General features: G+C 36.8%; 2 protein-coding genes across 2 annotated transcripts; one reads left to right on the top strand and one right to left on the bottom strand.

Moving 5' to 3' along the window:
* Nucleotides 1-1314: 1314 nt before the first annotated feature.
* LOC131791597 (WASH complex subunit 5) lies at nucleotides 1315-19764 on the bottom strand. Its single transcript, XM_059108943.2, has 32 exons — nucleotides 19512-19764; nucleotides 18581-18687; nucleotides 17711-17795; nucleotides 17166-17266; nucleotides 16655-16774; nucleotides 16094-16166; nucleotides 15851-16003; nucleotides 14934-15047; nucleotides 13915-13956; nucleotides 13342-13468; nucleotides 12412-12533; nucleotides 11862-11991; nucleotides 11042-11154; nucleotides 10728-10835; nucleotides 10588-10646; nucleotides 9748-9823; nucleotides 9543-9653; nucleotides 9152-9229; nucleotides 8907-8969; nucleotides 8692-8772; nucleotides 8135-8236; nucleotides 7510-7689; nucleotides 6855-6979; nucleotides 6052-6214; nucleotides 5659-5758; nucleotides 4926-5005; nucleotides 4531-4634; nucleotides 3959-4088; nucleotides 3604-3700; nucleotides 2976-3135; nucleotides 2436-2523; nucleotides 1315-1716 (listed from the first exon to the last, which is right to left on the bottom strand). The coding sequence occupies exons 1-32, from the start codon at nucleotides 19734-19736 to the stop codon at nucleotides 1657-1659; spliced, it is 3477 nt and encodes a 1158-aa protein (XP_058964926.2). The 5' UTR covers nucleotides 19737-19764; the 3' UTR covers nucleotides 1315-1656.
* Nucleotides 19765-19808: 44 nt separating this feature from the next.
* On the top strand, nucleotides 19809-27311 carry LOC131791582 (HAUS augmin-like complex subunit 7). Its single transcript, XM_059108930.2, has 11 exons — nucleotides 19809-19859; nucleotides 20025-20131; nucleotides 21271-21347; nucleotides 21980-22041; nucleotides 22416-22531; nucleotides 23132-23296; nucleotides 23956-24049; nucleotides 24295-24451; nucleotides 24917-24969; nucleotides 25371-25464; nucleotides 26473-27311. Exons 1-11 carry the CDS (start codon nucleotides 19809-19811, stop codon nucleotides 26559-26561), a joined length of 1065 nt encoding a protein of 354 aa, XP_058964913.2. The 3' UTR covers nucleotides 26562-27311.
* The last annotated feature ends 281 nt before the right edge of the window (nucleotides 27312-27592 follow it).

Genomic DNA, 27592 nt, shown 5'->3' with positions numbered 1-27592 from the left:
TATGACCCGGCATTTCAAACTGCTGGAGCGAAAAGATTTTTGGTTCAAATCTCATGCTTCTGAGAAAGCTGACAGGACAGAGAGACTGGAGTGAGGAAAATCTTGCTTTTGGGATAGAATCTTTTGAGTAATTTGTTTACGCAAGGGAACGGTGCTTTGAATGCAGTAGATCCTGGCAAGAAGCACCGCAGGTTGTAAAAGGTGTGATTCGTCAGAGCCCAGATTTCTCGGAGTTCTGAAAAATTTTGGCGATCAAGGCAACTGAAAAGACGGCGTTTGGGCAAGACGTCTATGGACAAATAGTTGAATATATTTGCAATATCTATTTACTAAGAGATTTTATAACATAGCTAGTAAATTTGTCTGATCAAATTCAATTGCGCGAGCGTGCTTCATAGTCCTTTTGTGCACGCTCATGACGTCAGCAAACATATCCCTCGAGAAAAAAATTTTCCATCGGGTTGAAAATGTTATAAAACAATTGGTTCGTACGTCAGCTGTGCGTTCATCGAGATATGAAGCACTTGGGAAGTTTAGAGAGCACTCAAGAAGCTAGAGTTGCTCTCGGCTACGCCTCTAGCAACTCTTACGCATCTTTCGTGCTCTCCAAACTTCCCGCGTGCTTCATATCTCGATGAACGCACGCTGACGTATGAACCAATTGTTAAATAAATACTTTGTAATCTCTTGCTTCTTACTGAAATTTAACCAGAATAAAAATAATAATTTCCAAACGTTCAACTGTATCACGATTCGATAACATGCGAAATTCTCTAACATTTAATGTCACCAGCTTCACCGCTACAGTTCCATACGAATTGTTGTTCTTATTCTACAATATTTTCAACGACTTGAATCACAAAAAATTTAATATTTTCCCCTCCGAGTAGTGATAAATCTCTTAGAAAAACATTATTCGTTCGTTTGTAGATTTTTACAGAGTTTTAATTCAACACATAGCTACCTCTTCAATTTTGAATATCAAACCAGAATAACAATACAAATTCCCCAAAGTTTTATGGTTTAACTGTAATTTGATGCGTTAAGTTACTTAATAAACTTACAGTGTATTTAGGAACCTCAAGCAAACCAAGAGGGCTACGAGGACGTGGCAATACAAAAGATTTAATGAGCAAAACAATAGCTTAGCGCGTGCATTTTAGAACTTCGTGCATTTCTAAGCCATCCTCTGCATAACCACAACGCGAAATAAGTTTGCATGATCTGAGAACAGAACCCATGGCAAATTATTTCAGTTTCCATTCGGAACTCAATGCGGTGAGAGACGGTTAACACATCCAGCCATTTTCAAAATTCTAACTGAAAACATAAATTCATTTTTTAATCGACATCTTCTTCGGCGTTTCCGTGCTAACTGCTTCAGGTTTCTTTTTTCTGTAATCACTTCTTTTGTTATCCTCTAAGTTACAGAAATGTACAAATTATTGGTCTCATTGCACAATTATTTCACGATTTGAATCACAAAAAAAACTTCATTTTTTCTTCCAGTTAACATCAGAGATAAACTCTTGGAAAAAAATACTTTTTTTCTGTTTGTATAAAATCATAGAGTTTCTAGATAAACACATAGCTACGTGTTCTATATCTACCCTGAAGGGAACCTTGTTCGGAAAATTACGTCACACATCTAAGCTGTTACGCGAGATGAACTCGGAACTGGTCAAAAATGTAGCTAGGAATGTGAGCCTCGACAACCTGAATAACAGAGGGGTTTGAAAACAAATCATTAGTAATATAGTGCTGAACGAAAAACAGAAATGCGTTTTATTACAAAAGAGTCAAGTGCGAGTTCCAACAGAAATCTCTCACAGGGGAATGGAAGAAAATAAAGATAATTCGGATATTAGTCCACAATGGTCGTTACGAGTAAGAGCATGGTGTTTCCATTTTGGAAATGGCAGACGTGCATCGCACAACCATAAGGTTATGGTTGCTCGGTGGGAGGGGAAGCTGCACGTTGATGACACATGTTCATCAGGAGCGCACGTTGATATGTAAGTAGAAGACCAATTTTCATCAGAGGCATAGAAACTCAAGTAGTCTACTTTTTTGTTCTAACAAGAATCGGATATCACCTCTCATTATCTATAATCTATCACTGAACTAACGCCCAGAATGGAATCTATTTCTTAGTAGAAGCTTCAAGGCTTGATGCTTCTGTCACGGTTATTAGCCAATAAGAGGGCATACATGTTTTGTTATGCTGTAGAGGAAAGAACTTCAACAAGGAGCGTTCAAACAATATTGCATATCTACGGCAAAACAGTTAATATCTTTGCACCGACAACAAATGCCGAAACGTCAGCTTTTCCAGTTTACATCTGGTAACGATGCAGCACCACACTTTCTTCATAAACTTAATACTTTCTAATGTAGCTGCATTTTTAACATCAAATCAAATAACAACAGCTTACCTTCCTTGGAAGTTCACTGTACGCCAAAAAGTCTTCAAGGAAAACCAGCAGGTTTACAACTTCTGCTGGGATCTCTTGGCTTCTTACACTAAATCAAACACACAGAATAAGAAATCATCAAGTATTAAAGAGCGACTCGTAAAGTATACTCCAAAGATCACAATAATTTTTATCTCCGTAAGACCCTCAGTATGTAAAGTACAGAGTATTCAATATTCACTTGTCCTTTAATATCTTTCAGCTCATTTAAGCGGACCATTGTCAGTGTCTGAGCAACTGGGGAGTGCACAACTATCCCTCTCGTAACTCAACCGATCAAATTAGACTGTAATGTAGCAAACATTTCTTGTTTCTGAATCAAAATTTGGACCCCTCCCCCGATCAAAAGTTCCTTGATCCGCTCCTACTCCACCCCAACAATCCGACTTCATGGTCGAATGTTACGTATTGGCCCAATCCCTAAAAACTAGTAATATCGTAAGTCTTTCATATCACTCAAGTGATCCGCCCTTTTAAGATGCCCTTAAAAAGTGTACTTACTTTGTAGCCGTCGCCTCTATAAGGGACCTGACATATTGTCCACAGCACGACAAGAATTGTTCAGTGTACTCGGAATGGAACTGCTTCAGAACTGTAATCATTCCTACTACAAATGGTGCGCTGTCGATCTGATCAGTCGGTCGCTTGGCCACCATTGTTCCTGGTGCATCAGATGACAAACGAAATGTATTAGCTAAGGATGATTAGTTTGAGCAACATTACTTTCTGAAGTGCTTTCCGATTGAGGGTTGTTTAACCAAACCTTAACCCATTTAACTCCCAAGATCTGATTGTCAATTCTCCCCTCTACCTGCTACACATTTCCTTGCAAATAAGTTCCAGGAAGTTGGTGTTAGATCATGAGACCTTCTACCTGATAGGTTGGAGTATTCTCATTAACCTGTTTGCAGGATAATGTATGGATATTATAGGGAGAAGTGAAATGTTAATCACCTCTGGAAGTTGAACGGTAGATACCGAAAGCCAATGAAAACTCGACTTTTCATGTACCCTGCTTGAAGCGCAGAAAACGCGACCAACCAGTTTACAACAGATTTTAATTTTACTCTTAGCCTTAGTAATTCGCAGGTACTATCTAAATGTAATAACAAAAGAACTATCGTCTTACCGACGCTCTTGACGTAGACCAGTTTTGGCATCTGTGCAATCACGCACAAAAAATTCAGCAGTGCAAAATACGGATACTTCTTTGTAGTGATATAAATCTGTTGATAAGAACAGAAATATCTCTTAAATGCCCAATGACCTTTTACAAAATCTAAAAAACTCCACGTTCGTTAAATAACCTTGGCCAAAATGTTGGGACAGTTTGTTTGTTCTCGTTTTTGCGTACAAGCAAAATCATAGTCTAAGCACTGGACTTCACGAATTTTATGCTTCTTGCATACAACCAGAAATGTAGGTACTTAACAAAGGAAAGTACCAGCTAAATAACTATATAAAATTAAATTAAAGAGACTGACCTTTGTGAGTGGGTTATGAATACCAGCCCACTCAAGATATGACGTCAACTCAAACATAAGAGGATTCTCTTCCTTGGGATATGGTCGAGTGGGGTCCTGGTAATGAGCTTCAACATCGCGCAGCAGTGCACTGTACATAATGATTTTAATAACAAATAGGTTAAGTTCCACGCCAACTCCGAGAAGATAAAGCATCAAAAGTGACGAGCTGTAAGTAATACCAGGTTTGAAGACAGCAGATATCTGATAACAGCGCTGAGATAAAAATCATGAAACCTTCCATATACGATTAGGAAGTTACTTTGCGACTCGACAAACTTCTGATAATGAGAAACTGCGTAATAGCACTAAACATATCAGAGCTTGTGTCTTTGCAGTCAAATTTAGAATCACCAAGACATGAAGGAATCTGCTCTGAAACGTTCAAGGTTCCAAATCCATAAGCTTCCCATTAGTGTTTTATGACAAACAAAGCATAGAGAGAAAAAATCGCATATCACATAGCCATTGTGAAGAGTATTTCAATGGTTGGGGAAACATTACATTACTGTAAGAATCAAAATCACTCATACTTGTTAAAAGTTTCCAGAGCATTGTGGAGAACTTTTGAGTCAAACTTGCAGGAACAGTTCAGCTCATTTGAGATTTGTCTTCTTATGAGCTGCATTTGGCCGACCTAAAGGATAAAAAAAAAGAAGAAAACAGTGGGTGATGATCAAAGACAGCAGAAAACTGAAGCCGATTTTGTTTACCAATCGTAAAGCGTTATGCAACAAAACTAAAGCGATACCGGATTACACTACACGATCAGTTGAAAATTACTCTAACCTCTAAGTGCACTTCACGAAGTAAAACTAACGGTAAAAACGAGATTCCCCATTTTCTTAACCGAGAACACCCACATTCCATGGTGCCACAGAGCTCTTATTGTAATAAATTGACTGAAATATCGAAAGAATCGGTTTACCTTCATGATTGCTTCACTATACTGAGTCCACAGACGAGCCAACTTTTGAGTAACTGGAGGATATACTCTGTATGGTGATGCTGTGGGGAAAGAACGTGAAATAAACAAATAAATAATTAAATAAAAATAAATAAATAAATAAATACTCCTACTCCTGCATGCCACCGAAGCTACGTCAGTTTGGCTGCATCTTGAAAATTTAAGTTTACATGTTTTTACGGTCGTTTCTGGAATCCATGTCGTTGGCCTCTCCAACTTTGAACATCATTGTTCCTTCTTCATTTATCATTGCATCCTATCCATGTTTTATAGTATATACTAGCATTCAATCACAAACACTGCAATCTGATTGGCTTCGCTAATCGCTCTCTGTTCCGTAAAAGATAGTAAATGATCCCCTAACAGTGTGTGTAAACAAAATGAAATATGGCAAAAACATGAACCTGTCTCGTTGTTACGTTTTGGACGACTAGCGGATTTATACTAAAGCAATTAGATTATTTCCTCTCGATTTCTGCGCGTGATAGTTGGTTCGGGCCGCGCCACGCTACGCAGTAGAAATATAGACCTCATAATCTAATGGTTACGTAATCTCTTTCCAGTTGAAGGAAACGTTGCAACACGTGACCGAAAAAGTAGTGGAATATGTCTTTTAACTTAGTCACTTTACAATCACAAAGAAATGCGGGGTTTCAAAGGGGTAGATTAAGGTTACAACACAACACATACAAACCGATGAGACTTTTGACGGGAGTAAGTTGTTTGGAAAGTCCAAGCAAAGTGTCTGCCACGAGTTTGTCTTTGAGTGCTCCTCTCAGCAATGCTTGGAATTTCTACAGAAAAAAGATAAAAGCATTGCTCGTAATGAAACAGCAAAAATCAGTTTAAATATTCCTAAAGGCGAGGCTACGTTTAACGATGTTCTCGAAAGATGAAGCTCCACCGCGAAGAGGTTTTTTTCTTTCATATTATGTAAGGTTAGTACACGAAGAAAATATCTTGGCCTGTTTTACCTCTTGCACATTAAGTCTCTATTTTGCTAATGCACATTTTTTTGTAGGGGGTTCACTGTCCTGCCTAACGTTCTCGACCACTAGTAAAATCAAATAACATACAACTGTCGAACCTGCAGTTCCTTGACTATCATAAACGACAGTAGTTTGTCCAATCCCGTCAGTCCAAACGAGCCAACAGCCTGCTGAAGTTGCTTTAGGATCAGTAAGTTCATAACCTCTTGCTTGGTTCTGTTGTCGTACCAGGCTCCCATTTGGTCGATGTAACACGTAGTCCTGACAAAGTAAGTATCCTTAAGTACTAAAGATCGAAATAGCAATTCCCTTCTAACTCAGTGCTGCACATTTTCTTGTGCAATTGGGTTTCCATAGCAGCCGGTTAGCAGGTAGATCAACCCGCTTGTGATAAGTTGATAAGTTGGGGGGGGGGGGGGGGGAGGCAAGTTTCTAAAGAAACTGTGGTGCTGCTTCGGTGGAAGAGTATATCACGGTAATGTAGTGGTATCAACTGAGTCGATAAAGTACAAAGTAAATTGGCCATCGTAAAGAGTTTCACAGCCGACTTTTCGAGCGTCAGCCCTTCGTCAGAACGTCAGCTTTGAAACTCTTTACGGTGGCTACTTTACGTTATCAACTCAGTTCATAATACTAAATTACCCTGTTATACCCGAGTTAGGGTTACTGGCATCTTATTTTGTCCTTAATAGCGAATACCCCCCTTTGCAGTGTGCAGACCCATCTCTGACTGGCATGCTCGTGTTTCACATGCTCACTACCACTGACCATCTACTTTCACCGAAGTTACCTCGAACGGAAAACCACTAAGTGCATGCGCCGCTACCTAGATCTACTTCAGTCTTTACCGTGCATCATTCATCTCTCAAATAAATATAACACAACTAAACAGATCACTAACTTAGTGTCTGTAATTCTGAGTATCTCCCTCGCTAGTCGTCCAATGAAATTGACAGACTCGTCCACAGGAGGAAACTTCGGTATGGGAATCGTGGTTGATTGATAAACAGACTGCCAGTCGTGGACCTGAAGAGACGAACAGACAAATAACCATTTAGATTGGTTTATGACCACACAGTTACTATCTCAGAGTATCCTTTACAACCCCAACATCAGTATGCATATTCTCCACACTGTTCCCTATACATTCCCTAAGGTGCTGACGAGGAGAATTTGTTTCAAAATCCAGAGCTTCTCTTGTTGGTGATCATTTCCCTTATTCTCATGACCTTGATGTGTGATTCAGGGCTGATATTGTGAGGAGAAATTAGATGCTAGTCACTCTTATGTGGCCAAAGGGGGTTCCAGAGAAAAGCTCATTCCACTTGGCAGCCAGCAAGCAACAAGAACACTTTAACATGGCCTCAAATCTTCCTTCATAAGTAAGAACCATTTCTACTGTAGAAAACCTTACTGGCACATCCAATTTTTCGGAAACCAAAGATAATAAGAGTGTTAAAGTTAACCTGCTTGAATCATGGACTAAAAGGTGTTTACCTTCGTTTTACCGCTGCTATTGAGACGTTTTTTGTTTTCATAAGATTTCAAGCTCTAACCTTTTCTCTGAGAAAGCTATTGCATTCCTGTTCCACGTTGTAGTTAATGATTCTGGAAACTTCCTCTTGCCAGATTTTCAGACCATAGATGTTAATGTAATCTTGAATGTATTCAAAGGAACGCCGGAATCCGTCCATTCTTCCTCCAAGTTCCCTTAGCCTCAAGCCAAGTTCCGATTGCTGTCAGAATTAACACAATGCCTTTCATCTTGAACTTAAGAGCAGATAATTATTGAATATCGAAACTGAGTCAGGATTACTTTAGTTTTTCTCTACTTCGCTAAGTCGCGCACCAATTGCTAAATCAATCAGATGCGAGACTTAAACGAATCGCGACTTGGTCACCAGTCTTTTCCCGCGCTTGCGAAAGTGAACTCTGATTTCACTCTAACATTAGCACGCCCTTAAAATTAACATAAGCATAAATATTCCCCATACGGTTCTCCTCACATTTACTGTGCTACTGACAAGGAGACTTTGTCTAATAATCAAGAGCTTCTTGAGTTGCTGATCATTTCTTTTATTCTCGTGAACTAAATGTGTGGTTCAGGGCTGGAACTGTAGGGAGAAATAAGATGTTAGTCACTCTTCACGCCAAAAGGGTTAGGATCATTCTGTAATTTACCTTAGCCCTTGGATTAAACGTGAGAACAATGTGGAGAGCAGACGCCACCTGTCTAACCAACTCTTTCCTAATCCCATCCTCTAGAAGCTGCTTTGGGTCAATCTGAAAACAGTGAAAATGTTGCCTTTAACTTCTGTAAGAGGGGTATGGCACTCTTCATTAAAGGCCAACCCTGTCTAGCACGTTGGGAAGATGAAATTAGGAAATTGTTTCAAAATGGCTAGATGGGGAACTTGTGATGGTTATACATACGAAATAGTATTATGCTACTTGGTTAAATCATAGAACGATTTTCAATTGAGTGTCGCAGTAATCCTGATTGGCCTAATATCAGCGCGTGCCACTCTCTTAACCAATCAAATTCAAAACTAGAATCAAAAGTGACCTGGTCACTCGCGTTTTCCCGCGCTTCGAGCAGTTTGCTTGTTTTTACTTAGAGTTCTCATTGTCTTCTTAAAATATTTTCCTTTATTCTGAATTTCGTGTCAATAACTGTGGTTTTGGTTTCTTAAAACTCAACTAAAAAGTCATCTGCAATGCTATCCACCAGTACTTACCTTAATAATTCCGACCAAAGTTGTCTTCATCATCAAAATCCCTTCCGTGAACACGGAAATAGCATGTGTCAACTTCGCTATCTAAAAAAAAAAAACCACACATTGGTTTAATTACGATGTTGCTCTGAAAGAAGGGGAGACATTGCTAAATGGCTAATATATTTGTATTAAATGGTTCTTTCTGATATAAGTCTTTTATGATCACTGAAACATACCTGGTATCTCTCATCCAATTGCGCATATTCTCTCAATTTATCCTTTTCCAACCTGGTTGGAACCTTGTAAGACACAGCATTAGAAAAATATCGTTAGCGTGTGATGAAGATGATGATGATTTTTTTTTCGCCTTTTATTTTTTAGGTAGCGTGAAGTTATGTTATGAGCCAGAGGGTTAAATAATGTCTTTTTACTATCTTGAAAAAATTAAAAAAAAAAAAAGGGGCATCGTTGACAAACCAACCTCCTTCACGCTGCTGATCTGGAGTTGAATGATTCTTGCAAGAAGACCAAACATTGTCTCTGGGATAATCTGTAAAACCTGGAGATATGATAGTTTGGTCATTAAATGTGCACATCTAATGTTGCTTCACTTTGTGCCAACTCAGCTCAGAAAAAAAAAATTGCAAATAGAAGAGGAATGTTCACCATAATGCCCAAAAGGGATGAATACTCGGAAAAATCTGAAAGTTACTCCAATCTCACAAGTTGAGATGTAACTAAAAACCTTTTTTGCAGAAGCAAGAAAAATGTAAACAAGATAAATCCACCAAGAGAGAGCACTGTCTGAGATCCTACAGAGCATATGCATTTTACTAATCCACAATTTGTCATGAGCACGTCAGCATAATTACCTTTCTCACATAAGCCACCAATTCACCGGAGTAGTACTGGGACACACTCACTAAATCAGGACTATTAGCCTGGCCAATGCGCACCAGAGGCAAATCCATAGCTGAGGCCATCTATGAAGAGATTCTAAAAGTTAGTCTACTCTTGCACTAGTCAGGAGATAAGTCTTTTGTCGCTGGAGTGTAAAGATGAACAGTGTTGTTTTACCTTGAGGAATGTTGCTCTTAATTTCTGAACCAAAGAAGGGTTACTCTTTATTCCTTGTTGCATGAATCCAGAGTAACTGCAATAACATCAATAACAATCTGTTTAGGAAATCAAATTGTTAAAAGTGTCTCTTAACGCTTTCACTCTTAAGATCTCATTAGTAATTCTCCTTGCTGTCTGCCACACAATGGCTATGAAGTAAGTTCAGATAATTTGATAGGAATCAACTTACAATCCCCAAATTGATATTTTTCTTTATTCTAATCAATTGTCTGCATGATATTGTATCGATATTGAAAGGCAAAATTAAGTCTAGGTCACTCTTGGGACTTAAAGGGGTTAAATTGTCTGATTGAGATCCTTGAACAACGGCTGAAAAAAAAAAAAAAAGAGCTACAAAATGATACACAAACAAAAAATGAAAAACTAAAAAATGCTCATGTGCTACATGGGCAATGAAATTTAATTTCTTTAGCACTGAATGAATCTGCATCAAGAAAAATGGTGCTTTGGGACACCCACTCGATTAGTTCTTAGAGCTATTTGTCCCAAACTCCACGCAATTAACATAGTATTTAAATATTAATTTCTTCCTTTCCTTCTTTATTTCTTAGACATCCTTGGTAACAATGAGTTTTAAATTATTTTGGTTTCTTTTTTCGTTTTCTTATTGCACTGTATTCTTTACATTGATGTTTGTAACACTACTGTAATAATTATAACCTTCTCTAAAACACTGTATTTGTGTAAGTTTATATAAAATTGAATTTAATTGAAGTGAAGAGGGAATATAAGCAGCTAAGTGACACACACAAAAAGGTAGAAGTCTGTTTGTCTTACCTATCAATAATATTCCACGCATAAGATAAGTCAGCTACTAACTGAATGGTGATCAAAACCTGCAAAAGCAGAGAGAAATTACACAATTAATCATCATCATCTGATATACTTGACATGAAGCTTGGAAGCCAGGCACACACCTCTTCTTTAATATTGATTGTCCTAATCATCTGATGCAGGAACTGCCTTGTTTCCAGGAGAAATTGTCGTACTTGAAGGTTGCTCTCCAGTTGATGAAATTCTTGAACCTAAAAGAATAATAAAGATTACTCACTCATCTATTCCAGGCTGGCACTTGTTAACTTTTTCTATCTAAAGGGTGGGTATTTATTTGAGGTGGGTGCTAAACCAAATAATAAGGTATGTCAGGAAAATAATCTAAGTACATGTCTATGAATTGGCTCTATATATACATCATAAGTATACTATTTCCTATGCAGCAATGATGGCAAACCTCTTCTAATGCTTGGATAAGCTGCACCATCTTACGTCCAGCTGAGGTGGAGTCTTCATAATTTAATGAAGAAATCTGATTGGACATCTCCTTGAACCAAGCTTGAAGGTTTTCTAATGGACAGAAATTAAGTTTGAATGCTAGTTACTTGAGAATTTTGGACTATTTCATACTACATGTTACACAACTGTGAATTTTTAGTTTTTGGTAAAAAGACACAAGTCATAGTTCATACCCTTTCAAACTCAAATAATTTTCTGACTTTTCATGACATACTAATAATATAATACAACACCACCGAAAAAAAAAAAAAGGATTTGTAATAAAGACACTTTTCCTTTTCCTTTCTCAAACTTATCATTTTCGGTAATCTTCTATAACTTTGCGCAACCCACACTCATATCACACCACTTTTGAGCCTTGGACATGATAATGTATAATTTCATGACTTTCCAAGTTTTTTTCAATTTAAGCTAAAAAAAACCCTGTGGGTAGTATAAATTGCACAGGTGAATGTATTTCATTCACAGATCTTAACCCTTTCACCCCTATGGGTGTCTTAATTGTATCAACCTAAATTCTCCTTAAACAATATCACCCCTGAATCAAATACTAAGTTCATGCAATAAAAGAAATGATCACCAACTAAAGAAGCTATTGATTGTTAACAAATTCTCCTTGTCAGCACCTTAAGGAAATGTGTAGAGAACTGTATGGAGATTATGCATACTGATGTTAAGGTGTAAAGGTTTGATAGTTCATGTCTACTGAGATAATGACTGTTTTATGTCAATCATGGTTGGAGTTCATGTTACTTTACCATTCTTTTGAATTCTTGTCAGTGGTTTGGTCCCAGAAAATACTTCAGAGAGCTCATCCATCCTTTCAACTCCTTCTGTTTTGTGTTTTTCCCATTGAGACTGTTTCTGTGCCAACATCTGCTTGAACATCTGATGCAATGTTAAAAATAAATATAAATAATTAAAAGTATGTTTCACCATTCACATTTTTGAAAGTAGTTCAATTTCCATTTTTCTTTGTCTTCTAATCATTATTTAACCAAAAACAAAAATTAAGATGCTAGAGAAAATTTTCGTTAATGGAATAAATCTGTACCAAAACATTATAAATGTAATAATGATCAATAAATAAGATTTTTAATTAGAAATGTAATAATCTTTATGATAATTAACATAAATACACACTTGAAAATCAAGCATATGAAAATGAAGGTTGTAAAATTAATGTCCTTATTAAAGGTTGCGTTCTGTGTCTGTATTTAAAACTAAGAAAGTAAAGTTCTGACCATCTGAGATACAAAGGTAAAAAGGCAAACCATAAAAATATAAATCATGATGGTGATTACAAACCTCTTTCAGTTTTAGTTCAAACTGAGCAGTATTCAACAGCAGCTCAAAGACAGCTCTTGGGTCATACCCTGATGCAGTTACCATCTCTCTAAGAGCACGACATCTCTTGTACACATCAAATACTGTCAAATAATTTCAACTGGTTAATTTCAATTGATTCTTACTGCTTCATAGAAAAACTTGTACTCGCTCCCTTTTAAAGTTGTGTGGATTCCTTTGAGTGCCATAAACCGAAAAAAAAGCTTGTCAAGCCATCCATAGTGGTCAGGTTAGATGGACTTGTTAAGTGACAAGTTTTAAGTCACTTTCAAGTCTCTTTCTTTAGAAACTAGCTTAAAAGTCAAGTTTAGAGGACTTTTTAACCCTGATTAACATGTAACTTCTCTCTAGGATATCCATACATAATTTGTCAAACAGTTAATGAGAATGCTTAAACTTATCAGTTAGAAGTTTCCATCTCCATTGAGTACCAAAGCCTAGTAACATATTTATAAGAAGATAGCAGCTAAAAGGGATCAGATCTTGGAATTTTAAGGGTTAAGGAAACATGTGATATATTAATCAAAGGTATTCTTTTTCCCTGAGTGACTGACTGCCAGGGAAGATAACTTGACAAAACCTTGAGGAAAACTCCCAAAAGAAATGTAAGACTGGCTTTTGTTATGGAAGTTGGCCTTTGATTGGAGGGTATTGCATTATCAAACATTGTGCCCTTGAATCATGTCCTGCACTCAGGTTTTATAAGAACATGGTAATCTGTAGTCATATCAAGTGAAGGGCAAACCATGGTTTTTAGCCAAACAAGTTCCAGCTTTCTTGCTTAGTTTTGATACAATGAGTGAGAGAGGACAAGGGGGTGGTGAGCACTCTTGTAACATGGAAAGTGCCATGTTCACAACTTGTTTCTTAGAAGTTTATCACAACACTCACCTTCACAGTTATGAAGCATGAGCCACCTCAGAGTCACATTACAGTCTCTGATGCAGTTCATGAGTTTTGGGATGTGATCCAATGCATATTCTTCAACAAGAAATCCTTCTTTCAGATAATTCAACACCTACCATTGTGGATAAAAAAAAATACAATTTTAAATCAGCTTTGCAAGAAAAAATGGAGGAAATCACTTAAGCATGGACTGAGCATTTTTACTCATACAAGTACTTATACATAAGTTATGGATGTACTCATTTTTATTAGAACTGATGCTGAAGAATTGTTGTCTAATTGAATGTCAACTACTGGAAAGTTCAGTTATATCCTCCAAACACCAAATCATTTCAATCCCACACATACCCTAAAAACAACCAGGTGAAAAAAACAATAATGATGACAGAAAACAAAAAGAAAAATGGCTCTCAATCCTGTTTATAGTCTATTTGAGTTGATAATTTTGGCTATCAATAATAAAACTTGATATGAATATCCAGGTTGAGGTTCAGGCTGTGTTTAAATTTCTTCCATTTGTAGTGTAAACCAACAACAAGCCACTGAACAAATATTTACCTCCCCATTCAGGGTTTTAACTTTTGTATTGTATCTGGTTGCCTGTAAAGAAAGTTGACAGTAAACATACATGTACTTCACTTCAACATTATAAAGACTAGGCAGATGGTTATAACAAAAACAAATCTGTAGAGGCAGTGTTCCTAATCATTTTATGTGATGTGACAAATTAGCCCTTAAGCCCCTAAGAGTGACTAGCACCTAATTTCTCCTTTCAATATCACCCATCAGGCTGAATCACAAACTAAGGTCAAGAGAAAATGATCAACAACTTAAGCTCTGAATTGTTAAGCTCATTCTCCTTGCCAGCACCTTAGGAAACATATAAAGAACAGTATGGAGAATATGTGAACTGATGTTAGGGTGTAAACGGTTAAGAGAGTTAATTGGAAGGAAATTGGCACTTTTAACCCTGTCTCAAATGGAGGCTAAGTGTGTGAAGGGCCCAGGTACTCCAACCAAAGTCACACCCCAAGGCACTAGAACACCTGAGTGGCCTGCCCAAACTGCAATTCAGCCATGTACTCCCCATCCCAAGCCCCCTATGAGCACCCATCACACTAGAGCCAGATAGTTCAGTGGAGGAAAACATACATAAATAAACGAATCAATAAATAAAACAAATAAATAGAAATAAACCTCACACAAGAAAACCCTGCATTTAGGGTTGGGGAGGGGGGGAGGGGAGGGAAATGCCAAGAACCGCTATCTTCAAGGATGACAATGCCAGGCTATAGTGCAGTGAACACAATGTGAGCACATGGCAGAACAACACATGCACTAATAAGGTATACTGCTAAACAAGGATAGCCCCAGGGGCCCATTGACCACAGTACTGCAGCAAAATGCTACAGAATGCAACAAATGCTGCATAAATGCTAACAGCCAGGCAGGAAGTAAACCAAATGCCTGAAAACCCTCCTGACCATATCTGCTCCTAGTTTTTAACTATGTTGAATTCCATTCAACTATATACACATAGATAATGTAAATACTGCAAAAAAAAAAAAATGTCTTACCAATGGTTTGACATTATTGGGATCAAGAGTATTGTTGAGAGCTGTCTTGGCAGCTTTGTAAGGATCCCAAGCTTCTACTAAATTGACAACAATTCCCATGTATAAACTAATCACCTATAATGTTAAAAAAAGGTAAACAAACAAACAAAACATACATGTTAAATAAATATTGACTTTTTTCAAAGAAATAAAACTCAATAGCAAAAGATCAGTGTGTGGGTGAATGGATAGATAAATGAATGGATGTAGGACTAATAATGGTGGTAGGACTGAGTGGACTCCACTTTAGTCTGTAATAATAATTATAAGTGATAAACAAAATCAGACAACTGCAAAGTGGGACTCCTGTTTGTCAATCACAAGTATGATTACAGACAGAACTGGACAATAAGAAGTCCTGTTACCATTTAATCATAACTGTTATTAATAATTAAAAAAAAAAACAAATACATTTAGGATTAACATCTTCGGTAGAGAAAATTTCTTAGGTGTAAGAAACTCCTCCATTTTGGAATTTTCCAAGTTTCAGGATAAGTGGTTGTTGCCATGGTTATTGTGATCAATTCTGTGATTGATGGATTTAGCTGAGTAGACTTAGTGTGATTGGTTGCTTCAACTCCGATTACAGGTGTTCAATTACAGCCAACTGTCTGATTACACTTTCTGATTACAACTGTACAGAATGGTAAGTGAAAAATGAAGCAGCTAATCATGTTTGAAGAAATTGTAATGGTTATGATTAGGGAAGAAACCACACATGCATTGGAAGTTCAGTGTGAGGGAGCCAACATCAGTGTAATGGTTGATTCTATCTGCACAAGACTGTTTTACTACCATTTCACATAAAATGGTTATTAAGTCAGATTAACTGTTATTGCATTGCATGCCAACATACAATTAATCGGCAATTATCTTACCCAATTATCAGGGAAGTGTTTGTCCACAATCTCTCTCATTTTAGCCTGCTGGTTCTGCAGAATATCTGGTGCAAAAAACAAGATGACATACAACATGGAGGCCTGGGTAGCCAGGGCTGTACTGCGATGTTCTGGCAGGGGGTAAGCTGAGATCTAAAAGACCAAGAAAAGTATAAATCAAGAGTAAATAAAGTCTCTATTTAAAAAAATTGATGATATGGCACCCTTAACCTTCTAACAAACCTGATTGTAGACATCATCAGACCGCAAACGGCCAATGAGCATATCCACAAATGAATCAGGGAGAGAGATTCGCCTTAAAAGAAAGAATGTACAAAAGTTGAGAACTTTGAAAGAGACAACTAGACACTCATGAATATGTGCTCATTTCTTGCATTATGACTAAACATTGGAATCATGCACATAGGCCAATTCCTTAAACCCTGTTTAACAAAGTTCAGCACCAGTAGTTCCATGGCCTGACAACTTGTGACTATCAATAGAAAAACAAAAGAATCATGTTTTCCATTCGTGTTTTATTGTTTGATTTGCTTTTACCCTTATTGTTTTGGTTTTACACATTTTTTTAGTATCTTTCAGAAGTTGTTTAATTAATGAACCTTGAGCACTGTTTTGAAGTTCCAAGACAATTTCCTTAAACTTTCAGGAGTTGCTAAAAAATTTTTGCCCTTAATGTGTGTTATATGTCATTGGATCCTGTGAATTAACTTGCATTAGATTTAGAAATGCAAACAGTCTTGAAACAGATTTAGGATGTGAAAGCTGAGAGGATACAATATTTACCTAAAATAATCCTCTGGATATTTTAAAGGTCTCTTTGCTCCTGGGACATTGGAATATCCAGTACTTCTTAGAAGTTTACACACATCATCAAGATTTGAGTCTACATCTGCTCTCGCTGCACTGAAATGATGAAATCATTACAAGAGACAACATGTTATTTCACATCATGCTGAACATTAAATCTCTCATGGAGCTACTTCATACAGGACTGGTACACATGTTCATGTAAGTTTAACTTAATTAATTGCAGGAAGTAAAGCCTGGAAAAATAATTTTGCTTGAACCTGTATCTTCTACATACCAGTTTAGTACTAGTACTTAAAGCATGGCCACAAAACTTCATCTTAGGAAAGAGGTCTGTTTTTGTGAGTTGCACTAAAAATTTTTCCTGCTCCTGAAAATGTGGCTAATTATTGTATAAAAGAAGTTTAGTTGGTAGTTCTCAACCCGTACCTCTTGAACAGAACATAGTTGATAATGGTAGGGCTTAACATGACTACACCCATCTTACCAGTATCTGTGGTAAGACACCAACATCCTCTCTCGCACATCTCCCTCAAACTTCATGTCAATTACTAACAGCATAATCCCATAGAGATACAGACTCTCACACTGTGCCACAAATAAAAAGTACGTTAGTATCCTTAAATCATCTCCTAAATAAAATTTTGCTAATGCTATCATAAAATATCATGAATAGTGAAGCACCACTTGAAAAAACAGAACAGAAGGCTATGTGTGAAAATTAGGCCCAGTCTCAAGGTATGGTGCTGCAGTACACCCATGGCCTCAAGATCACAGGCACACCAATACACTTTCAGCTTAAGATTGAGCGACTGAACGCTAGTCTTACAATACTTCCATGCATTACTTCTAATTTGATATCTCGAGAAATTACTTTCTCTCAGTGGGGTGTTTATACAAATAAAGTGCAAAAACAAATACAGAAACTATCATCCTATTTAACTGCAACAGAAGAGGTTAACACCTCGGGTAATTTCATTATTAATCAATAAAGAAAGAAATGACAATGTATTTTAGAAATACGATTCTCACCATGAGCTGTTTACCATCCTCAATAAGAAGTATACTCTCTAGTGTTTGTTGTATGAATATTCCTTCATCAAGATCTTCAAGATATCTGGAGATAAAAAACAATCACAATTGTAAGTAATATTAATACCATTTAATAAAAGAAAAAAAACAAAAAACAAAAAACAACAACAAAAAAGCATGCAATCACACTGTTCAAATTATTATATCCCTACTCATCTAAACTGTGTCATAACAGAAAATAATGTTGATACCCCTATCACAATAACATGTGATTTGCTAATAAATTTTTTTATAAGCAATAATATTACTGTATGATTCTGTTTTAAAGTGAGTTTTAACTACAAGTTTCATTTCTATTTTTCTCTGTTTCAGATGTTTTATACATTTTTAGATAGAGTTAAATGGTATCACACAGTATTACATAAAGAAGTTCTAAGATATAATTGTATTTACATGATAAGCTGAATCTTACACACAATTTGATTGTTTCTTACTTATGATCTATTGGAGGACAGATGCTTCGATAATGTCACAGTTAACATAATCATGGAAAACAAAAAGATTCTATGATTCTGTGGGTCTGTAAAGTAATAGATTTCAAAAGACCTCAAAATATGGTAAGAACATCAGTGAGACACATGGCTGTCTCTCGTGTGCCACCTTTTTCATTCTTAACAAGTTTTGCTGTCATCTGTGATCTGAACAGATGCATAGAAACATAGAATCTTTTTGTATGTTATTATACCAGGTACAAATTTTAAAGCCATAACAGTTTCAGAAATTTCAGACCATACATGTTCAGGGGGAAAAGTAAACAAGTATTGTTTTCTCAGATTGGTTTTTATTTGTGTGATCTATAAGCAGCCTTACCTGTTGAGATCAGTAATATACTTGTGGACACTTTCAAAGGCTTTATAGAATCTAGTCAAGATTTCAATATGATTTTCTCTGAATTCTTCATCAAGATCTTGAAGGTCCTACATATGAGAGAGACATATGAGACCTTACATCTAGAAATCACACACATGATCTAGAGAGTAAATAGTTCCATATGTTGACATAAGTGCAACATATTTTTTTCAACAGCAATCAGTTGAAAAAAAAAGGGTCAATATTTCCAATCCTGTGACTGTAATCTTGATTTTACCACAATCTTCATGCAAAAAAGAAAAAAAAACCAATCAATCAAAGTTCAGCAAACAATCTTTAAGCAAAAATCTTTCTCGCCAAATTGCTTACTAGTGTAATTTAAAAACCAAACAAGCCATCAAACATACTCATGACTATTAAACAGGCCTCAGCCCCTAGTTAATCTGTCTCACTTGAACTTTTGTTTGCATCCATACAGGATGGTGCTGTGATGGGACAGAAGGGAGGGGATGGAAGTGGGGAGGGAGGTGGAAAGGATGAAAGGGGGAGGGAGGGGGGAAGGATGGAAGGGGAGAGGGGAACAAGTGTTTGTACAGTTACAAGTGAAATCACAATTCATATCAATCTTTCACAAGAATTTTTTTGATGAACATGACCTTTGGATTAAAAAAACTACGCAATCATGTATCCTAGCTCTTATCTCCCATACACATATATTTATATGTGTACTTTTCTTTCGTTTCGATATATTTCCGGTTTCGAAGTACTAACCTGTAGAGGGGGTGGGTAAGATCGTGTAAAATATACACAGAATGCTCTCTTTCTATCTACAGAGCAAATAACTCAGAGAAGATAACATAATGTAAAGGACACACAAAAAAATCCCAACCAACAACTGCAAAAGCGAGAGTCAGCTGTTTTTTAAGCTTACCGGCTTGGAATCAATTCTATTCTCATAGTAATCAGGTCCCTTGAAATAGGAGAAGTCTGCTAAGATCTCGCCATATTTGTCGCGATCCTCTTTGGTTTCTTGTTTAAATACAGGAGGTATAAAGTCAGAGAGGCGCAAAAGCTCGGCAACGATGGCATTTCCACGGCTAACGAGCTTTAAAACAGTTTGCCCGCAAGCGTTGTTTTCTGCAAGGAAATCCACCATCTTGTGCTGTCATCATGTGACTAAAGCCTCAATTTATTCCCATAATGCCTTAGAAATTGAGAATTTCAAAAAATGGCGGCCACGGGAAAAGGCCGACTTTCCCACTTCAGATCGAAATTGGAGGTTTGTGGTCTTTGTTTACGTTTTCTTGATTCGAAAAACAACATTTAATAAAGAAGTCTTTGATTAACAGCTTTTTCCACCGATAGAAAGTTTTATTTCTTTTGTCTAAGAGGAACTTTCATCTTCAAAAAATGTGATCTCTGCTGTTTTGGTCTTGATTCTCAGGAGCTTGACTGCCCATATCTAGGTGGTGTGGAAGATTCGTGGATAGAAGAACTGTTGTTTAAACCTGGAGAACCAAGGTTGAGACTTTTGCAGTGGGCAATAGGAAAGTATGACGACAATTTCTGAATTGTTTGACCATATTTATGTTGGTTAATTATAAAGTGATACGCAGTGTGCATGTACTGTAGGTTCGACAATTAATTATGACCACGGTAAGATTTCTGCACAGCCCATACTCCACTAGGCATGCTGTTCGTGGATAAAAATTAATGAATAAGACAATAGAATGCGGAAATCTTACCATGACCACTAAAATGGAGACTACACTGTAGTAGTATTTACACAGTACAAGCAAACTAGTACATTTATAAGGGAGGAAGATCAAAGTGTATCATCTTCCTTCATCATGCACATACAACAACCGGTGTAAAACTCTAAACATTCCATGTCTTTATGCTACAAAATACTGAAACTCACACCTATTGTAAGGCCTTTGACATAATATTATGTACACTGAAGCAACCCTAAATTGTGGAAAGGTTTACTTGATAAAGGAATGGTAGTTACAAATGGGAAAGATTTTCTAATTTGTGAGGAAGAGAAGTACGTGTTCATGTCATCTATTCATCCCTTTTTTTCTCTTGTCCTTTATATCTTGTCGAATATATAAAAAAAAGCTGTTACATACTACGCCACTTTGCAGCCTTGTAAAATATCCACCTTTATTTACTGCCACTTTGGCAAATAATTGTAGGTCTTTTCATTGTAAGTTTAAATATTTACAGCTGTACATGTACATGTATGTTGTGGTCTTAAAATGATTCGTGTGAGAATGATTTTAAACAAGTTGGATGTGTAATTTCTAATATTTATAAACTCCCTTTGACTCTTAAGTGTGACCAGCATCTAATTTCTCCATGCAAAATCACCCTTGATTCTCATAAATTAAGGTCATAAGAATAAAGGAAATGATCACCAAGCAAAGAAGCTCATGATTGTTACACAAATTCTCCTTGTTAGCACCTCAGGAAAGGTATAGAAAACATTATGGAGAATATGCATGCTGATGTTAGGGTGTGCAGAATTAAAGGACTTTGGTAAAGTACAGTGTACATAGTAAAAAGAGGAAAACTATTAAAACCAGCTTGATATATTTTTGAAAAGAAATTTCTTTTAATCAAATATGCATTTATAATTTTCATCTGACTTTGTATGTTGGTTTTGTAATGTCACATTGTATCGGTAGATTTGATCCAGTCATATACAATATGTTGGAGAACCAGCAAAGCAAGGCTATGGGCAGAAATGACTCCAGAATGCAAAGTAAGTAAAGCTCTACATAAATTAATTGTTGTCTTATCCATGTACAGTGACTGAGGTGTTTTTAACATAGACATGTATCTAGTTGATTGTGATAGTGCATGTTTGTTTCAGCTAGAAAAAAAACTGGTCATAGTGCCATCGCTACTCATGCTTTATACTGGCAATAGATTAGCCTGCAATGCAGGTGTCTTAGTAGGAAAGGTTAGAGTTACAAGCTTGCAATCATTTGTGCAGTTGGCCATGTTTGATGTTGAGTTAGAATGGATAGTGAGAAAGGGGCAGGAAAAGATGCAAACAGAGTTTCCCAAAAGTACAATGATCATTAGGGCAGGTGTGATTTCTATAACCCACCCCTCCCCTTTCCTTTCTTTTGACCATCACTCACCCTGTTGGTACAAATTTCTCTCTCTTCCCAGTCTTTTGCTGCTATGAAAATCAAAGATGGCAGCTTTAATTTTCAGCAAGAAAATATGATGCATTGCTAACCAAAATTGTACCTGCTCTACAAACAAGAGTTAGATCTTATACATTTTACAGGTGGTAATAAGAGATAACTGAATTATTGTCATTATTGATCTAATAAAATTGATTCATTTGAAAAAGCAAACATGTGATTTGTTATTCCTTTGTAGAGCTGCTGTTTGCATGTCACCTTATAGGACTCTGTAAAAGTGATGATATTGACCTTGTACAGGTAATTAAAAAAAGTTCCTCATTTATTTTCACAAGTCATATAGCAATGATACAAGTAACCAGTCAGTAACAAAGGGTTGCTTCAGTGTGAGAAGAGGTGAGGGCCTCAATTTCCTCAATTTTTTCCACTAACAAAGGGGTTATCCAAAACTTTAGAATATCTGACTGGGACTACATTATTTAAAAGTGTTGTGCATGGTTTTCGATCTGTAAGCAACAACAAGAAAGGAAATTTTATGTGTTCTGGAAAATTACTTGCAGATGGAAAAATGGGAAAGGTTGTAGTTGTTATGAGACTAAATATTGTAGATGTTGTTTATTAGACCCCTGGAAATACTAGAATTTTGATCTTCTGTTACTTGCTGTTCAATACAGGGTAACAAATCTAAAAACAAACAAGCAGTGTTCTGGGAAAACCTGTTAGATCTTGTTAGTATTGTTGAGTCATCAGGGCGGATTAGTCATTTTACCACCCCAGTGAGAACAGCCAGGTATGAATTTTCTATACAGAATAATGAGTGTAAATTAACCCTGTACTTCCATAAGTGACCATGAGAGAATTTCACCTCACAATATCAATACCATATCAATCAGACAAGTGATGAGAATAAAGAAAAATATCAATAAGGGAATTTTAGGTTGATCCAATACCATAATTATTATGTGAACTAAGATCAAAAGAATGGAATGGAATGGTAGATAGAAAGGAGAATTACTAGTGAGATCCTGGGGTGAAAGTACAACCCAATTAAGCCCATCTATACTACTGTAATATCTTTAAGCAAAGATGTCCTCTTAGCACAATTTTGGACTGCTAAAGGCTCATCTTCCAGACATCTGTGGTGCCCAGCACCTGAAGAATTTTTCATAAAGTGAAGTTATGCTGTGTACAAGGTAAACGGTCAACAAAAAAATTTAGTCACTCCTTGGCACCAGTCTCTTCCTGAGCTCTATCCTATCAACAAATGATGAACAAGTTTTTTCATCCATTTGAATACTGAATTCATTTTTTTAAAAAAAGAAATTCTGCCCAGAGATACATGCACGTAAAATTAAGTAAAAAAATTGTATATCACCACTTCTTTTCTTAGTTTACAGTCTGGAACTCACTTTTCTTTAGAAGAGCAATTTAGAAGTGACTGCTACTTTTTTGATGGTTTATGTCGTCAAGAAGACCTTCAGAATGTCTTTAGGTCAAAAGTTCAGCTTTATCCTCCTGATTTGATGAAAACAACATCTGGACTTGAGAACAAAAAGTAGGTAACATAAACATAACATGTGTTACTTGAAATATCGGGGTTGTATATTTGCAGCAAAACTGTCTATGAAGAAATCTTTAACTCCGATGTAGCTTTCTGTTGAACTCTCTGAAACTCTGACACTTGAAACATCAGCTTTAGACCATATTATCTTGTAATACCCACCTCTCCCACTGATGCAGCACCACAGTTTCTTTAGAAATGTACCCCACTTTGTTCATGTAGAAGGCCATATGGATTCTCCCATGAGAGTAAGCAAACTGATTGCTCCTTCACATGAAAATGAGAGTTCATTTCAGATGGAAACATGATGCGCTTTTTTTTAATAATGGTGTTGCACCTAACCTCTCCTTGATAACAGGGCTTAGGGCAACCTAGAAATTGCATGCCATATTATTTGTTGCTCATCAGGGTGTGCTGTGAGTGATGTATACACCTGTTATCAACATTCAGATAATAAGGTCACGATTTCTATAGAGCGTTTTGTTAAGATGTCAAAGTTATCATTAACCATCCTGAATATTCATTTTGTTCAAGACCATTTTAAGCAACCATTCCAAAAGGTTATTCAGTCTTTCTTTAATGCATATCACATCGTGTATTTAAAGATAATTATTTGTTGTTGGTTCTTTTTTTTTTTTTGTAATGAATAATAGAATACCTGATGAGAAGCAGTTGATATCAGTTACTGAAAAACTGGCATGTGAATTGGAAGAACAGAGCAAACAGCTGGATGAGTTGAGAGAGAGTGTATGTCAAGTTTTATGTACTGTTTTCTTACTGGTAATGACTTTTAACACTGACAATTTACTGTACATGTATGCATCTCAAACTTAGGAATTTATTTATAGTTCTTGCATAATGATCAACCTGCTGCAAATTAAATTTGATTCAGAGGAAATGCCAAATACTAAATTCTTAGAATCTAGTAAATTTTAAAATTTGCTAAAAAATTGATGAGTCAATTTGAGAGAACTTGCATTTTTACTCATCAGGCTCCATTGTGTGATGCTGATACTGTTACAGTTGAGAAAGTGAGTAAGACATTATCACTGTCACTCACAACTATGGCTCAAGTTGTGTCTGGATTTCTTCATTGCTTTGAGACTGAGATGAAGCCATGGTGTAAACGCCCAGCACCTGTCTTGTCAGGTATACAAACTCTTCTTAGCAAGTGCAGTATTCATTGTGGTGGTTTCTTGTGATTATTAATTCAGAAGTGTTTGTTGAGGGTAGTGGTATCAGCTTTTATTGAATGAGTATTGCAGAACCAAAACTAAACTAAGCTCAACAGCCAGCAAAAAAAAAATTAGGATCCAATATGATTTGAACCCTCAAACAAAACAAAACAAAACAAAACAATTGTGATCGTATTCCTTTAAGACCCCTCTAACATTTGCCTCACTCCTAACATGCGGCTTTGTACATGTAGCTCAGTTGATAGTAACACCTCACTGCTGGGGAAGCACAGTTTCCCAGATCATTGTCGATAATAGTTTATCAAACCCCTTTTCAATGCAGATTTTTAAGCTAGCCCTAAACATCCAGGCTTCTATACTTTTGTTTTGTGTCTTTTGTGGTCTAACTGACTTATACAGTAATTTCCCTTAATCACAGAGGTTGGTCCAGCATTCAGCAGAGTTCATACTCTTTTATCAAGATACACAGAGGTGAGATTAACATAGGTAAACTTTTGATATACTTGCGTGGCTTATGGTAAAAGGTCAGAGCCTGAAAATAGATAGATTCCATCTTGCCGCGTGTCTGTTCAGTAATAGATCACAGACGGCGTCAAAATATGGCATGAAAAAAAGAGTGGCGCACGAAGAACAGCCGAGTGTGTCACTGAGGTTCTTACTACATTTTGACGTCTTCTTTGTTGTATTTCTGTATACAACTACGTCAAAGTGGAAACAAAAATGTCTGTTTTATGAGAAAAAAAGCAAAATGTTTTTAGTGGTGCAGGTGTCATCTATGGGTCTGACCACCAGTAGATCATAAGGAAGAACCAATCAAACTGCGAGTATGGTTCTGATAATCATAATTTCTTTTTTTTTGGTGATTTTTTTAGCTCATTCAAAACTTAGGAACAATCAAGAGCTCATACGATAAATTATGCCATGACAGTAAAGACAAAATATCTACAGGACAAAAAGACGATACAGGTAAGATGCTGTTGATGGAGGCAGGCCTTCTTAGATAAGTTGCCAGAACGACGAAAAGGTATCATAAGAGCTTATATTGACGCCTGAGGTATCCCTTCCCTCTTTGCTGCTCATTATTTTCCGCACAATAATGACATCCTAAATGTATAAATGTGAAAGTGTGCCGTCATTCAGGGCCTTAGCTTCACAATATCGGTTAACCAGCGTATGTTTTGTCTTTTTCTTGCGGAGGTTTATCTAACGTCTCATTAATATCGCCACACAAGTTGTGTGTGTGTGTGGGGGAAGGGGAGGAAAGAAACGCACCAAACAATATATCTTTCGGTGCTGATACACTACTGATGCAATAAACAGGGTAAACCCAGTACATTTCGAATGTAAGGTAGGGTCCTATGGTTTTTGATAGTTTTAGTGTATAAGAAACTCTAGATGTCCCTAAAACTTAGCCTGATCCAGACGTTCATTCAGTAAAACGGGACGGAGTAGAAAATATGCAATAGTAGCGGCAGAACGAAAGCGATGGAAGTTGGGCCGGGTTGTGTTCCCTACGCCACCCAACCCAAACCTCCCTCGTTTTTCCCTCCTCCGCTGCTATCGCGACGTTTACTATCAAGCTTTGTTTTGCTTACTGAACGCCTGGAACAGGGTACCAAAAATCTAGTTATTACAGAAAGAAAATGTTACCTTCCTCTAGCATGTTCTTTCGAACCCTTTAATACCAAGGCAAGACATTCACACCAGCTCCACCGTACGTGATTGGCCGGAGCAAACAGTGCGCTCCTTGTCGTTGATTTTATAGCACTTGATCCAATAGAAATACGACACGTAATTAGTTCGATAGCCAATCAAAAGATTAAATCCGGGTTTTGCTTTCTTGGAATTTTTCCGTCAGCTTTGGTTCCCTGCATGTAAATATCAGTGATTTCAACCATCACTGGGAACTGAGTTCAACCGAAAATAGGAAAAACCTCAGGTCAGTATAATGAATCTTCTTTTTTACGACTTTAGGGTTAAACCCTGCAGAATTGAAATCTCTCCAGGGTTGTTTGGGTGTATTGGAAGAATCATTACAGCGACTCGAAGAAGAAGGAAAGTGACTTGTGCTGGCCGTGTTTTAAAGAAGCAATAAGAAGAGAAGAAGGTTACTTAGATTCGGATGGAGTATCGAACAGTTTTCGGATTGTTATGATAATTGCTCGGTGAAAACTGATGGGAATTGCTTGAAACAAATGCTCTAAGGAATTCTTGTCTACCAGGAAGAAAGTTCTTTGTCATTCTAAGGGTAAGATTTGTGGCGGATAGTGTATATACTACATGAAAAGGATATTTAGTGGTTTGTGTTGGATGAACATAAAATGCGCTTAAATTGAAAATTGAAGGCCTTTTCTTCAGACATGGATAAAATTTCCCACCTCACGGGCACGGACAACGGTCAGATGCCCGTGTATTGTTCTGGAGGGGGGGTGTTGAAGCTTGGAATTGATCTGTACATTAATGCATGGATCCAGAATGCGCTTGAACTGCATAGTACGAAGGTGACATTTCCCACCGACTCGACTTGCTTATTCCCTTATCAATCGCCTTGTTTACTACCGAGCCTCTAAAACAGTTTTCAGGTTATTTTTGCATCCTTCGAACGCCTTCTAGATTCTTTTCATTAAATTCCCATTTACAGGGAAGTAGTATTGAGGAGGGTTACTTGAGCTCTGATGGAAGAAAAACCACTCCGTGTTTGTTTTTCCTTTGACAGTAAGTATCTGAATATGATCCTTAAGTCTTAAGCACAAAACATTCTTTGAAAATCACTTATTAAGGATTATTCAGTCCTGATGTTATACAGAATTAACTCATATTATAAAACCTATAACCTATAACAAAAAAACTATAACCGTTTATTCTGTTGGTCAGAAACTATCACACCAGTTTTGATAAACAAAGTAACACTTGACTTCTAGAGGTGATTTACTTACTACCCTTCTGTCCAATTTTAATGTTTTACCCTGCAAACTGCTCATGAGAATGGACAATTAAGGTTTTTATCACACTTCAGTATTTTGCACGAAAGTTAATTTCATGAAGAAGGGAGAACTATAAGTCAGGGTTCAAAAACACCCTTACACATGGTCAC

The sequence above is a fragment of the Pocillopora verrucosa genome, chromosome 2, assembly GCF_036669915.1.
Source record: "Pocillopora verrucosa isolate sample1 chromosome 2, ASM3666991v2, whole genome shotgun sequence".
Taxonomy (NCBI): Eukaryota; Metazoa; Cnidaria; class Anthozoa; order Scleractinia; family Pocilloporidae; genus Pocillopora; species Pocillopora verrucosa.
This window is presented reverse-complemented; position numbering and strand designations above follow the sequence as displayed.

Excerpts from the sequence above, each read along its gene's own strand:
- LOC131791597 (XM_059108943.2), bottom strand. The coding sequence starts at position 19,736 with ATGGTGGATTTCCTTGCAGAAAACAACGCTTGCGGGCAAACTGTTTTA. Across the intron at positions 17,267-17,710 it reads AGGATGGTAAACAGCTCATG|TGTGAGAGTCTGTATCTCTA; the intron begins GTGAGAATCGTA and ends TTTGTGGCACAG. Across the intron at positions 3,701-3,958 it reads TTCATAACCCACTCACAAAG|ATTTATATCACTACAAAGAA; the intron begins GTCAGTCTCTTT and ends TCTTATCAACAG.
- LOC131791582 (XM_059108930.2), top strand. The coding sequence starts at position 19,809 with ATGGCGGCCACGGGAAAAGGCCGACTTTCCCACTTCAGATCGAAATTG. Across the intron at positions 21,348-21,979 it reads AAATGACTCCAGAATGCAAA|AGCTGCTGTTTGCATGTCAC; the intron begins GTAAGTAAAGCT and ends ATTCCTTTGTAG. Across the intron at positions 23,297-23,955 it reads TCTGGACTTGAGAACAAAAA|AATACCTGATGAGAAGCAGT; the intron begins GTAGGTAACATA and ends AATGAATAATAG.